This window comes from Zerene cesonia, chromosome 7 (genome assembly GCF_012273895.1).
Source record: "Zerene cesonia ecotype Mississippi chromosome 7, Zerene_cesonia_1.1, whole genome shotgun sequence".
In the NCBI taxonomy this organism is placed as follows: domain Eukaryota; kingdom Metazoa; phylum Arthropoda; class Insecta; order Lepidoptera; family Pieridae; genus Zerene; species Zerene cesonia.
Genome location: NC_052108.1, coordinates 8,584,083 through 8,599,956, shown reverse-complemented (window position 1 = coordinate 8,599,956; position 15,874 = coordinate 8,584,083). Strand labels below are relative to the sequence as shown.

General features: G+C 33.4%; 1 protein-coding gene across 1 annotated transcript in view; it reads left to right on the top strand.

Moving 5' to 3' along the window:
• Nucleotides 1–2,957, top strand: part of LOC119828268 (protein embryonic gonad-like) — a 93,247-nt gene extending 90,290 nt beyond the window's left edge. Inside the window, exon 3 of the mRNA XM_038350382.1 lies at nt 1,105–2,957. Coding sequence (XP_038206310.1) covers nt 1,105–2,028 — 924 coding nt within the window. The 3' untranslated portion in view covers nt 2,029–2,957. The remainder of the gene's footprint in view (nt 1–1,104) is intronic.
• Nucleotides 2,958–15,874: the final 12,917 nt, after the last annotated feature.

Here is a 15,874-nt window from a genome sequence, read left to right as displayed (position 1 = left end):
GGCTCAATTAGTGTGCTATCTGAAATACAAGATCCACTCATAAAGAACAAGGAGTTATCGGAAATTTCTCATCTTATGAGTCAGCGTTCGCCCTCGGACATACGTGAGGATGTGAGGCCTTTTTGAGACCTGAGACAGTTCTGGGTTCATTGTTTTGGCATTTATAGTAAGACCATATTGATATAGATATATTTTTTCCTGTTATATACTGCTATTGTATAAGAATATGGAGACATGTTGATGGATACAGCTTAGACAGTCTTATCTAATATGGTTTCCTATAATGAAGATAAGATGGCTTTACTTAAAATCATATCTTCTCATATTCAAATAATGTTGAAGTATCTATAATTAAGGAAAAATTTGATAACAATTTAAACGACCGTTCAGTCAATTCTAAATAGTATTAGTATTATGTTTTTTACGAACACGATAAAGCTTGATTTAATATGACATTAAAACCATGTGAATATTTTCTTGTAAACATCGCTTTTTATTAATTAGCAAAACACATTTTTCCTTAATTAATAAAAGCCAATTTATTTTTACTTAATTGCATTGAAATTCAATCGCTGGGCCGCATAACAAAACCGCCAAATCCCATATGAAATCTGTTCCTCAATCTAAAATTATGAGACAGATCCTTATTTACTGAAAGCGGACCAAAATGCGGGTGAAACTGTAACATAATCACATATTTTATGTTTCGTACCAATTTAATTGAGTAAAAAAGCAGCGAGCTCGTCCCAGCAGGGCTACTTCCAAATCCAAAATGCAAGAATTACATCCATTATTTATGTACGCTACGGGACATGCGTACATCTGCAATATTAACTGTGAGATACGTCCCTCAGTTGACCCAGATTCCGGTCCAGCGCTCTTTATGATGACTTTTTGAAAAATGTAGTTTTTAATTTCGGGCAGCGACGGCTCGAATCGAACGACTCCAGCTTTAACTGTACGCCGTATAAATTACTATTTCTTATGCCCGCCGCGGAAGTCATGTCAATATTTTACACCAAATTAATGCAGGCGGCGTCGGCGTTTTTGCGAAAATCGAATTCTTTAATTTCCATGTATTAAATCGAGTCTCTCTTGTTGCAGTCGTTCTTCGGGCGGACGTACAACAACCTGTCCTCGATATCCGAATGCAAGAACAATGGCGAGTGTGTCATCAATAAGAAAAACAGGACGGCGTGCAAAGCGTGCCGGTTACGAAAATGCCTCCTTGTCGGCATGTCCAAGTCGGGATCGAGGTACGGGCGGCGGTCCAACTGGTTCAAGATCCACTGCCTCTTGCAGGAACAGCAGCAGCAGCACATACAACACATGCAGACGAATAAATCGCCGCCTACGTTCAACACGTCTATAAATCCGTCGTTCCTGCCCACAAATCTTTTGCCCGCGGCGGCTTTGGCGGAGTATTACAAAAATTCCGAGAAAACTTTCACTGACGATGTGACGCGGCAGAGCGTGTCGCCATCCGACTCGGGAGCGTCATCCGCTGACCCCGAAGACGATAACAGTTCAAGAAGTACAAGCGGTTTGAGTATATTTCGGCCTGCCTCCTCCCCGAGCAGCGATAAAGATGTCCGCTTACACGCCATACGCAATCAAAATAAAGACGTGAGAAGAAAAAAGGTTCTAGCACCTTCTCCGTTCAGCCTCACCCCGCCTTTGTCAGCGACACCTAATTTCCCTCCACGTAGTGTGCCATTTTTACCTTCCCCCATGCCACAATTGCGGCCTATACCATCTGGTATGCAGGCTTGGCAGAATCGTAATGGAGGAGACCTGCTATTACATTCACCAGCCGTAGCTGGAATAGCTGTAGAACAAGACCAGCCAATAGATCTCTCCATCAAATCAACTGCAGTGCTATTTAGAAGTCCCAAGAACGAAGAGGTCAGTGACTCCGAGCCTGAACTGAGTATTGACTTGAGTTCCGACACAAAAGAAATGATGAAAAATCCACTTGACCTTAGTCTTGTATCGAAACGAACTGAAGAAGTGCCAATGACGGGCTAATTATTGAATCGTCTGCCATTATTTGAATCTCGTTTATTTATATGTAAATACGCTATTTCCTAGTTAGTTAAAGGTGTTGTAAAAATTTAAATTTTAATAAATACTTTGCCATACAGTATTTAAGAAATCCGAACATTCCTTCCTTGTAGAGTAACTACTTATTTGTTCTACGCATATAATGTTTTATATTAAATGTAGTTAGGTAATTTAAGTGAAAAGAAATTATGGAAGAGTGATAATTGAATGCCATGTTATAATGTACTATTTTTGGATATATATTCGATCGATGTGTTCAAACGAGTGTATAATATAATAAGGTTAAAATAGAAAGAATAATACAGTGTATTTTTTGTAGACTTTTTTTTATCTGACATAATGATATTATGTTAATAAAATGTTCTGTTTGATTTTATTTTTAAGAATTCCTCTTTTGTGAATACATCGTGGATACGTTCTGTAATTTGAACTTTTTCTTATTAGAACTAGCAAATATGTTAAGACATTTTCAAAAAGACGGCATCGCTTCCTAAATAATATATATCTGTAGATTAATAATTGTGCCAGTAACGTCTATGCCAGTGTAATTATTTACCAGTTTTAGTTTTTTATGGGATTTAAGGCCAGTTTTAAAGCTCAAAATTAAGTGTACAAATTAATGAGGGATTATTGTATATTACGAAATCGTTGGGAATAAAATAAGTATTTATTTTAGTTTTTAGGCCAGTTATTTGAGTCATATTAATTAAGTAATAATTAGCATAATTCTTATTTTGTAATTTATATTAGTTCATTTGTGTTTTGATTTGTGTTACTAGATGTTTCGTTGTTTGTTTTTTTCGTTTGTTGGAGATTTTATACTTTGATACATTCCTTGTATTGTTCACGCCGATATTTCGTAGTTGAATGCTCATTATAAATCAGCAGAGAAATACCGTTTTTTATTTATATCCTTAATATTCTGAATAATATCTACACATAATAAAACTGCAGAAATTCCATTCTGTATAATGAATAATAGCTTAAAACTCACCCTTGTGGGTCTTCAGACTTCATATACACAAACAAAAAAAATATTTTTGTACTTTTTGTATATCCGGCTGTTACACAAAAACTACTGGACTGGAACAAAATTAAAGGGGAACTAATCCTTGGAGCATGTAGGTTATAGTTTATTTTGAAGAATTCCATTCGAATCTAAATAGTATATTTGTTACCTGTTTATTATATTATGTTATATACGAAATGAACGTGAAGTTTTATTTCACTGGTCGAATTCAATTCAAAGAACTTTCATACATAAATAAAAGATCATTTTGAATATAGTAGTATTACTTATGTATTAATCGATATTAATTCAATTTCAAAATCACCTGACGTCCACGTAGGCAGTATAAGCCGAGAATTTTACAAATATTAATACGGGTTTTAAATCCAATACACATACTCAAACTCAAACAATTATTTTTTCAATTAGACTTCTTATAGAAGCGCTTTTGAATCGTCGTTTTACACATTTTTAACATTTACCACCAGTTCGGAAAGCAGTTTCTGCAGAGAAGAGCCGGCAAGAATCTCTGTAGTTGCTCTTTTAATATATTATCAATTTACATAGTAATTTTACATAGGGTATAATATGTACATATCAATTGTGCCAAAGAACTATCCTGTGGTTCTTAAGCGACAACGTTCCATGGACTGTCATCTTAATCCATAGAAATTTATTTACTAACGCAAATATCACGCTAGCCGTGTTCTGAGAATAAAACCCAGACAATTGATTAGACCAATATTTACTTATATCTGTTTGTACTTTGTTAGCTATGCAACTACTGTAAGGGAAGACATTGAGTTTCTATGAAACCAAATGAATTAATTGTTCAAACAAGTCCATGTTCATCGAAATATCACATTTAACTCAATGGAATAAGGTTTATTCTCGTGTGATGTTTGTATTGTCAGGATACCGATGCATAATGCAGTGTCGCTACTGTCAACTACCGTGGGCTTCTGAAGATCAATCATTAATATTCAGAGAAGATAAGGAAATGATTTGGTGAGAAGTATCGTTAGCAAATATTGGTATAATAACTTGAATAATTTTAAAAGTTCAGGCTGCATACGAATGTGTCTAGAAAAGTCTCGGTAAAATGATGGACCAGTAGAAGTAAGGTTACTAGTAGTTAGTTTTGCTTTTTTGTATGATCGTTAGTGAAGGAGCTGGTGGGCCGCCTGATGGTAAGCGACCAGCACCGCCCATAAACATTTGCAGAGACTATATGCCCGTGGAAATAGATTGCCAAATCACTTCTTTCTTTCCCAGAAATGAAGAGAGATCCTATTTAACCAATACACCAAAATCTCAAGCGTTTCATATCATTAAGACCATATAAAAACACCCTTACAACTAATGAAGTATTTTTAAACCCATTCATATAAATACAAACGAAGCGAAATTTTTGGTGCCAAAAAATTGTGCTCCACTTACGAGCTGTCTATCGAACGGACGGGCCAATAAATCAGACCCATTTGGTAGTGACGACATAATTTTTTGGCCACAGGTGTAATCTCAATTAGGGCGATATGTTCTCTCGTTAAAATCGCTCCGGCGATTACGATGGTACAGTCTAGTCGAGAAGTGTTTTTGGGAATATTTGTTTTTGAGTTTTGTTTCAGTATTTGGCCGAAAAACTTTAACTTGATTCGAGAACTTTCCTAAGATTCCCTAATTTTAATTCTTTCACTGCCACAAATTTCACACTTATAAGTGTTGTTGTATGTTTCGATTATGAAAGCAATATATTAAGTACCGTGTTACGTTGTATATGGGGCAGAAAATTTCAAATCACCTTTATATGTGATAGCGGGTAACTGACCTGGTGGCTCGCCTGATGGTAAGCGACCACCACCGGCTACATGCGTACCGCCCGCTTTTAAAAGGTAAGGGAAAATAATTGACGTCTGGAAGGAAGGAATGGACTGGGAAGGGTGAGGAAAGAAAATGTCCCTCTAGCTTCCTTACGTACCGTACGAAAAACTTCTCTAAACTAGTATTTCTTCCGTGTGATCTGGCCCAATTCGTGCCATAGCATACTCGACTCCCACATTATTCCTAGCACTTCAATGTTTTCCTTGTAATTTCTATCCAACAGTATGTTTTAAGTATTGAATAATTAACTAGAATCCAGCAGATTCACATCAGCATGAACATTCACAGGCCAGCAATAAAACATCATCGCGCCTCATTTTTATTTCCATTCCCGCAATCCAAAAAGCCACGGCTGATTAAATCGATTTATGAACACAGCAGCCATCCTCGACAATTTGTGTTGCACACAGCAAGGTTAATTAAGTCCGAACGCCTTTAAGTAGATCGTAATTACAAGTCAAGTCACTGATCGCAAATTTTAGCCCCATATTTAGATAGCTATTCGAAAACACGCAACCAAAGTCATGCACTTAGCTAAGCAAGGCATGGAATTTCTACGGCAATTCTCTGCCGGCTGCGCACTCAATAATCCTATCATTATGCACTAACGAGCAACGTTTCTTTTCACGGTAGACTATATCGGGAGACGGTTTGGCTAAAAAATTGGTGTGAGATGCGCTGTATGTTACGTCTGTGTGCCTCGGTCTGGCTGGGGAGATTTTTTTGTAGGGAAAACGAGGTGAAAGTTTTCTTTTCATAGGACGGAAAGAGTTTCACGAGTTGATATGAAGAATTCCTTATGTTGAATGTCAATACAATAAGGGGGGTTACGTAAGCACAGTATTTCCTCTTCATGCGTCGTCTTTAAAGTTTGGCAGCATCAGCATTCAACCACCAATTTTTTTATTAATGATATGTTGTATAAGTTCTATATTTCTAAATATGAGATGTTATATTCGCTAGTGTTCGTTAAATATTACCTTGAATCAGCTAAAGTACTATAAGAAAGTCTTTAGAGTTCAAGAAAAAGCAATCACTCATAAAACTTGCAATGAAAACCTGAATGAAAAGAAATGGTTCATCATCCATCATCCCGCAATTTGATTGAAACAGAGCTTTAAACGTTCACATTTAAGGTCAAAAATAGACTAATTCCGTCGCCGAATGTACATTTACGTCAACCATTACTCGTACTAACGAGCTACATTTCTCGCTCGAGCGAGCCCTCTGTTCTGAAAAAATCATGATTTGTTACTCCGCAGTGCATGACTTCGCACGAACCGAGTGACAACAATCTTGTCAAAAACTCTATTGTCACCACTTCAATGCACGACATTATCGCCCTTCGTCCGATCTATTTAAAGGTCATTTTCATATCGAACTTTCGTATAAAAGGTGTCGGATCCAGAACGGAAAGACTTAATAATATCAATTAAATCTGTTAAGGTTTTATTGTGCGCGAGCCTTATTAGGATAAGCGTACAGTTATGCGCTAACAAATGGGAGCATTTCGTTTTGTCGGCATTTATGATCATGTTATTATATTAAATTATAATCATAATCTTGGACACTGAAATGATAATTAAAAATTATGAGTTACGAGAAATTGGTGTTCTTGCTCGTAATGATCTCGCTTGAGCTCTGAATTGTTTATTTTTTTATACTTAGAGCAAGTTTCCGGGATCACTTTTTGCTGGAGAGAGGTCTTACTCGTTTCAGAATTCCAAGATGTGCACAATAATAAATATGCAAGTACACGTTCTACATATGAATCTTGAATAACTAAAAAATTACTGATTGTGTGGATGAAAGAAAATCATTAACAATGTTATTACGTAATATGTCAAAGATGCTTTTTCATTTTGTATATAAGGCCAGATTTTTGATGTGTGTGTGTGTGTGTGTGTGTGTGTGTGTGTGTAAATGATTGATAAAAAGATTTGTGTGTAAATCAAACACAAGAAAAGCTAGTAGTTTGAAAATATATCAGTGTTATATTATATGTAAGAACAGAATTTGGGTTATCCTACTAATTATATAAACGCGAATTTTGCGAGGAAATGGTCTACATTTTTTTGTTACTCTTTTACGCGAAAAGCAGTGTACGGCTTTTGATAAATCTTAGCAGTTGTTTAGTTTATGAACCAGAATAGCACATAATCTAAAGAATTACTTGCTTTCGTCTGCGGGTGAAACAGCCCGGCACAGCTAGTAATTGAGAATTTAAACCAATCCGTATGACATAATTCATATAGCATTCAACATTTTAAATGAATTGTCTTGTATAGTATATAGTGGTTTTATAATTTGTTTCCTTTCTTCGGCTTATTTACAATAATTATATCATTTGTAATATTTTATAATTATTTCCTATTTATATATAGAATATTTAGTATAAATACTAATTTGCATTTAAAATATCTATAAGCATGTATTAATGTTTATATAATGTATGCATGTATGTTATTTCTTCTGACTGGCACTCCAACAAGGGGCTACTGAAAATCAGCGCTGCGCATTACGCGTAGCACATGCTGAGTAGTTACCCTTTTTAGCACCACGCCGATAAGTCATAAGTACACCTTTTTATTTTAATTTCACATTATGTGGTGTTAAATAAACATTCTTTCTTTCTTTCTTCTTGTTTTTGGTTCTAGAATATATAAAGGAGGTTTCGTGTATTTTAATTGAAATTTTATTGTATATCAGCTTATTTTAACAAGCTTTTATTAGGTGTATGTTGGTATTCAATCGACTCCTTCATACTCAAATTGAACTCTTTAAACGGATTGATTTAATTCAAGCTTTATTATAAATGATGACAAAACAATAATTTCATGACTGAAGCGGATTTTCATTATTTTTTAAACTACATATATTTATAACCAGATGTTTTAGCCACAAAATAAGATTCTAGGTATAATTCAAACCGGAAAAAATAACACCTCGATAAATACGACGTGGCATAATTGAGTTCATTACGGTGCCAATGTGAAACAGATAATGAACCAATTTTTATTGTGTCGTGATCGCGATGCAAGCACCTTGACATTACGCAAGTATCATTATAATGTAAGGATGCGTTCATTATGGTTTTACTATGCAAAATTCTACTAGTATAATTGTTTAATGTTGAGTTGTTATATTTTAGCAAGAGGTAAAAACAGTTGATTATTATTATTAGAATAAGATTTATTCTAGATAGGCGAAGTTGTGTGAGGCTGATCGTATTTTTTTTTTATTTGGTGACAACCTGTCATCCATAATTCACATCATATAAGATGATTTGAAGAAACGAATAAATAAATCTATCTGTAATGAAATTATATTCCAATCACGGTTTTAGCAACCTACTACATAATTTCCTATTCATATCATAATTACTGAAGAATTACTGAAGTTTGATTAATCGATCTTTTATCAGGAACCAATGGTATGAATTGATTTTTTTTATTTTGAGTAGTCCATTTATTGAGGATTGCTATAAGCTACATAATATAAAATACCGAGTGCATTCATCAGTTGTCTAGTTTATAGCAACATAAATTGTAGCAAATTTAAGACTATGTTTCACAGTTTTTTTTATTAAATAAATAACTAATGAAGTGAACTAAATACAGTTTATTCGTAACTAAATACCACGCTTAAATGGCATAAACAAAAGTAATATTATTATTACAAGAAAACTCAAAGATTTTTTAAAGGGCACACAATTTGAAAATAATCTCTCCGATTGAAGTGGGTCAAAATCGAGTCTAAATTCGACAAACATACAGGCGAAACTATAGAGTTTCTTGCCGGCTCTTCTCTGTAGAAACTGCCTTCCGAACCGGTGGTAAAACGGTTGCCTGGTAGAGATGGCTTTTAGCCATAAGGCCGCCCTTTGCATACCAGTTTTTGTTAAATTTTATTTCTTTTTTTTTATATATATTTTGTAAGTGTGTGCAATAAAGAATAAATAAATAAATAAATAAATAAACTGTGTAATATGACGATTCAAAAGTGCTTCTACAGGAAATCTAATACAATACATAAATGTTTGAGTTTGAATAAAAGGGTGTTAAAATCCCACTGTAGATTCCGCCTTATATATTCAAGAACAGCCTAAATACGCATCCGTTTACATTTTTAATTTAAAACTATGTGAGGGATTTAATAAGGCGTCATAAGAGAGCTCATGCGTAGTGTTTTATGCATTTTATCGATCTTAAGTGTATGATATACACGTAATTATTGAAAGCGATATAACGAGTGTGTAGTATAGGAGCTGGTTGTGGATTTTCTTGTGTTTTAAGATTTCTCATATTAATTAAATTATATTATTTAGATTAGTTGTTTTCGATGAAGTAGCAATCTGATCTGTTGTGAATAATTAAACGACATAAGTTTAGTTCTATCAATAAGTAACAATACAAAGTTTGATTTTCTATATGTTTTTAGATAACTGTAACAGTTTACAAAAATACACGTAAACTGAGACTTTTTATTAAATTCTGATTTATATTATTATTATGATTAATTTTATACTTTCTTCATTTAATGCATAATTCATTTACATTACCAACCGGAAATTATTTGTGCGTTTGTTTGAACTTGATAAGCAAAAAAAAGAATAAGATGAAGCAAATTTATATGATTAGTACTACAAGCATTACCGTACCAACCGGACCTTATTTGTGCGTTTGTTTGAATTTAATAAGAGAAATAAAAATAAGATAAAGCAAATTTATATGATTAGTACCTACTTCAAGCAAAATTCACAACAAGCTCCTAGCCTATTTTTAAAATGATATTTACAAATATACATCGTGACATCTGGCAAAATATTTCCAACTTTATTTGGTTGTGGGGAATATCGTAATTTCTTGCATTTCAATACGAGGCACAATATATATATTTATACATTAAAAATACAGTCGGTGATTAAGTTTTAAGATTAAGTTTAGGGGATGCGTTTTACTTTTTTATTTTAGCTGGAGATTTATATCGTTATTCGAGATGATATTGTAGAAACAGGAATTAGAAAATAGTTTTCAGAATCTTAGCTCATGCTTTTTCCACACTATTTTTTTGAACATTTTTTTTATGAAGTTTTCGATTGAAAATCTTTTTCTTCATCCACTATACCACATTTGTCTTTGCATGTTCTTATTTATTAAGGCCTATATAGGCCTAGATAACGCAATTACACTGATTAAAAAATATATTTTTAATTCACATCAATGCAAGCATTGTTATTTATAACTTTAAACTAGCCGTCTACAAATTATTAGAACTAGACCAAATTTAAAAGCCCACATGTCAACCAGCTTACAAATAAAAAAGTCTCATAAAAATCGGTTAATACAGCAAAAATTGTTGCGGTAACAAACACAAAAAAACATAGTCAAATGATAACTTCCTTCTTTATTTGAAGTCGGTGAAAAACGAAATTATACTACAAATGTTCCATATTACCAGTAAAGGTCAAAAGATCAAACTATAAAGCGGTTTAAAATATATAAAAATCAGTCGTTTCACAGCCAAAGTCGGGTCACGATACGTACCTCTCAGCGGGCGGCAGAACATATGACCAAAAACAAAAATTATTAACAATTAAATTATAAATTTTATTGCATATTAATATTTCCTATTAGCGAAATTACGTAATAAAAATATCACTTTAACTAACAAATCGCTAAATTATTTGACAAGAAGAATTGACTGCTTTATATTTTATGTTTTTATTTTAAGCGTAATTAAAATTGTGTGTAATTTTATGTATATGTTATGCTATGTAATTGTGTGTAACTGTGAATATTTTACTACTCTAGTTTCCGTTCAAGTTGGTAAAATGTAATTTGTTAATATATTAAAAATAAAAACATTGTGCTTTTACTTTAATTTCGATAAAGTTAAATTACTAACGCACTATATGTTAGCTGATATTATAAATTGGATAAATGTGTGAGTTTGCAGAACAGACAATATCTTTTTTAAATCGAATTTAAAAAATCTATAAAACCACAATTTCATCAGCATAAAGACACAATATTCATTCGCAATTAGCTTTTTTTTCAAAACGGAATAAAACACGAAAGGGAATTGTTTTCCATCAATTAAATTATTGCATTTATTTATTTACAATGCCCAGCTCATTCTCCATGCTTCAAACAACTTCGAATAAAAATTGACCATATTCTCAAACAAAACAACTTGTCACTAGTAATAATTTTACGATAATTGTTCTCGTATATGTCATATATTACCGACCGATCGCCAGGGGGCACAATAATACCTTCCATATCGATCGGAATTACTAAATTATGTATATAAATCGTTAATGTGTGCAGAATATAATAAAACCACATTATGTGTAGACAAATTACTTATTAGCAAAAGGTCGCTTGCTGTGTTAGTTTGGTGAGGAAGCCGCGAGGAATTTAAAAGATCTTTTAAGCTGTTGTTAATTCCTAATAAGTGTTGTTATTAATTAGACAAAAGATAGGGTTGAAAGTGGAATATATATTTTTTTTTTATATCATAGCGGGCATCTGAGCTGGTGGCTCGCCTGATGGTAAACGATCACCACCGCCCATGGACATTCGCAGAAGCTCAGACCTCTGAGAATGCGCTGCCCGCTTTTAAGGGATAAGGAAAGGATTTCTGAATGGAAAGAAGGAATGGACTGGGAAGGGCTGGGAGAAGGAAATAGGCCTCCGGCTCCCCCACTCACCGTACGAAAAAAAACAGCAAGCTATTATTTCACGCCGGTTTTCTGTGGGAGTGTGGTACTTAACCGGTGCGAGCTGGCCCAATTCGTGCCGAAGCATGCTCGACTCCCACAATAAAATATGTTTTTGTTTAGATTATGTGATTGTACAGGGATAAAGTTCTATGATAATGTTCGAAAGATATAAAAGTCTTTGGCGAGACAAATTGGTTTAAAAAGTACCCTTCCTTTCTTTGTTATACAGTACCTATGAAACCAACAATAAATGTGATGCTATGGTTTTGAAAATAATGCCTAAGCCTAGAGCTTTAGATTAAACAAGCGTTCGCCCTGACTTTGGCCGTGATACACTTAGATTATAAACCCACATATCCAACGGTGAAAGAATTTTTTTAACCTGTCTCGTAGTTCCTGAGATAAGCGCAAACAATCAAACGGTTCAGCTCTTTATTATATTCTTTATTGAATTTTTACGCACAGATATTCAATTTTAAGATGACACTTAATAAAATCACGATCCGCACGTCCAATCGCATCGCAAATAAAACATTTTCGTCGACATGTCATTTGTCAAACGTTGATTTCTTGAAATTTATCTTCGGCACCATTGACAAATACGTAGGTACTGATTTTTATCAATTTACATTTAAGTTCATTGCGCTGGGAGGGACGTGATTTTTAACTCCGATGTTCCGACCTTTTGAAGTGATAAGAGAATAATGAAGGAATGGATGGTGGTTTTTTATGTGATTGTCGGTAATGGAGCTGGTGGATCGCTGGTTGGTAAGCGCTACCACCTCCTATGAGCATGTGTAAACGGATAAGGAAAGGATTGACGAGAGGAATATAGGAAAGGACTGGGAAGGGTAAGGAAGATATATGGGTGTCCGGCTCCCCCACTCACCGAACGAAACACAGCAGTATGACATTAATGTTATTAAATTTAATAAATATGCGTTAAGAAAGAAATTCTTGGCGATTGTGAAAGGAGGTTTATACGTTATATTTTATTCGGTGGCCGGACTATACTTTTTGTAAATAATTTGTGTATTCTGGTAAATAACGTTAAATAGATCGTGATTTAATAGTTAAGGCTTTAATTAATTCACATAAAGAATATGGTATCATATTTTTTTAATAAAGTAATTACTAAAGACTAAGTACCCGTCCCGGTTTTACCCATGTTACGTTTTTTCTCTATAAACTATATATAGAACTGTCCTAGTGCCTTAATAAAAACGTTAATAAATTTGTCAAATTGGGTGAGCCGTTCTAGAGTGTGGCAGAACATTTATTTAATATGGACATTAATTTTAAAGAGACATTTGTAACTTAATTATTAATGAATATAATGTTAACACGTATATCAAATAATATCAAGTTACCAGCGAATATTAAAATTAATTCATATTTATATTTTTATGACTCAATTATTCGACTCCACCTAGCCTTACCTGAACTTCGTAAAAAAATAATATAGATTGACTGCTTGTAGAGATAAATCTTAAATACAACTGTACAGTTTCGCAGTATGTCGAAAGCTAGTAAGCACTAACCATCACTAAACACCTAGGCATTTAAGATTAGCATGTGGCAAGTCTAGATCGAGCCCTAGGCGCCGATACGCTTATACAGTAGCGATGAACTAAAACGATTACATACTTTCTAAGGAACGACTCGGCCCTTTTGAATAAATCTATTCGTTTTGTTTCGTAAAATAAATATTTACTTAGTTCGCTTCAAACTGCATTAAGTAATTCATACTTTTATGACAACATTCACATTGTTAATATTTATACAAAAATGGTTGCAATTATCTGGATGGAATTTGGTACGGTGATAGTTTAGGGTCTGGATTGGTCGTGGTTGTCAATGGTTTTTATCTGAGCATATACAAAGCTGAGCATATACAAAACTGAGCATATACAATAGCATCATACAAAGCCAAATAAATACACTCGAATTAAGCACCTCCTTCGTTTTTAGGTCGGTTGAAAATGTACTCAAATATGCATAAAATTTTCTTCAATCGATATTTTAATTCCGTTCACTTTAGTCCTTAATAATTACAATCTCACAACTCCGCAGCATGTACCGATAACTGTTAAAAATAACCATGAAACAAAAACATCCCTATGGTAATGATTATTTAAATGTTAAGTTTATCTTAGCAACACTCACTCGTAATTTTTAATTTTCTTATCAATTATAACTTAAAAAAACGAATCTCATGCTATTATCACGGATTTTAACTAAACAAAATTATGTTTAATTCAACCCACAGATATTAAAACATGGCTAGTTCGTAATTCCAGAAAAAACTAATTGCTGTGACATCATGAAAATAAAACAATGTTGTTCTTATCTAACATTTATTACTACAATTTAATATTAATCATAACATCTCAAAAGATCTCGGACCAAACCTGTTTACCGCGGAAGTGTAGTGTAGTACAACGATTAATTATACGTCAATGATTAAGTAATTTATAGACGTGTCGTATTCTAATAGGCATTAAATATGTGTTATGTATGCTGGACACGGGTTGAACGTGTTTGTAGTACCAGTGGATGGTGTATAATTTTGAGATAGGAAAGTCAACAGTTTAAAAATTTTTACTACACCTACATAAAGTCGTAGTGAAAGTTTTTGAAAATTGTATCGTGAAAGATTAATAATCGTACCTACCTACTTCAATTTTTGTTGTAGTTAATACAATAAAAAAAATTTTGAAAGCATTGGAATACAAATATAGTTAACTTTTATATCCATTTTTCACAATTGCCTAATGCCTGGTTTATAAAAATCAAAATATATAATATTTAAAAAAAAATCACTTTAATCGCTTTACGATAAATGTAATGACATGACCATGAAGATACATCCATACTTAAGTTTTATTAACATCGATCAAATCATTGACGTAGTAGTAGTATTTTAAGGAGGTAACTTCTTTAAAATGCTCGCCTCTCAGAGTCCCCAACCACGCTGCTACTCACACATCCTAATCTATGACAAGCCAATCAATGCGATCTAAGCTCAATAAAGCAACTAATTATAATACTGTCGTCACATTTACGTCTTCATTACCACAACTTGACTGATGACTGCTGTTCCGTATTTGAATTGGTTCGCAGGAAGCCTTCAATGGACTAATGCGATATGCCATTTACTACGGAGTTCTCGCCCGTGAGAAAGTCATAAACGTGGCGTTTCTGTAACGATATTTCATCATAATCGCGAGATTTGATAGGAAATGTTCGCTGGGAAATCGTGAAAGTCGCTTGCGATTCGAAAATGAAAAATGGTGTATCTGGTTTGACTTTTAAATTTGGTTGAATCTATGACCTTACTCTTGGAATTTTAAGTCTTTAAATTATAAATCTAGAAATATTAAATACATTTTGTTCCACAGATCCAAATTACGATAAAGTAGTTATTCTGCAGCTTAAAAATATATTTCTGTAGTTGAAAAAAAAAAAAAATATTTTAGTAACAATCTATGTATACTGCGTAAAAACAGAAAACAACTAATGGAAAAATTAATATTTTTATACATATAATACATTATTCGACTGTCGATCGGCGTTATATTCAGCCACAGAAGCCACAGAAAAAAAATGACGACCAATAATTTGTATTTAATTCCATTATCATATTGTCATCATTGAACTATAATTCGTACACTTATCACTTAAAACAAATTAACAGTACAAACTCATTGGAACACAACCTAGTGCAGGGGTCGCAAACATTTACGCGCCATAGGCATCCGTGAAATTGCCAATCCAACAGCACTTGGCATGGTAATGGTATAATTACGTGCTAACACGGAAAAACTGGGAGTGAGTTATGAGCCCACTTGCTTGGTAATTTATTTGTGTTTACTTGTAACGCTTGTTTATTGAAATATATGGAAATTATTAAATGCTAAAGGTGAATTTGTGAGGTTAGGTTGTGTATTGATTGGTTTATGATAAGTCTATGGTTCATCAAGATGTGCCTTCTTGGTTAGTTGTTACGTGAGCTTAGAAGTTTTGGGTTCGATACCCGGTGAACATTTAAAAGTTGTCTAGATTTAACCTGCACTTTTTATCGAAATATATTTAAAATTTTATCGTAATATCGTTATTTATTTATTTATTTATTTATTCTTTATTGCACACACTTACAAAATATAAAAAAAAAAGAAATAAAATTTATCAAA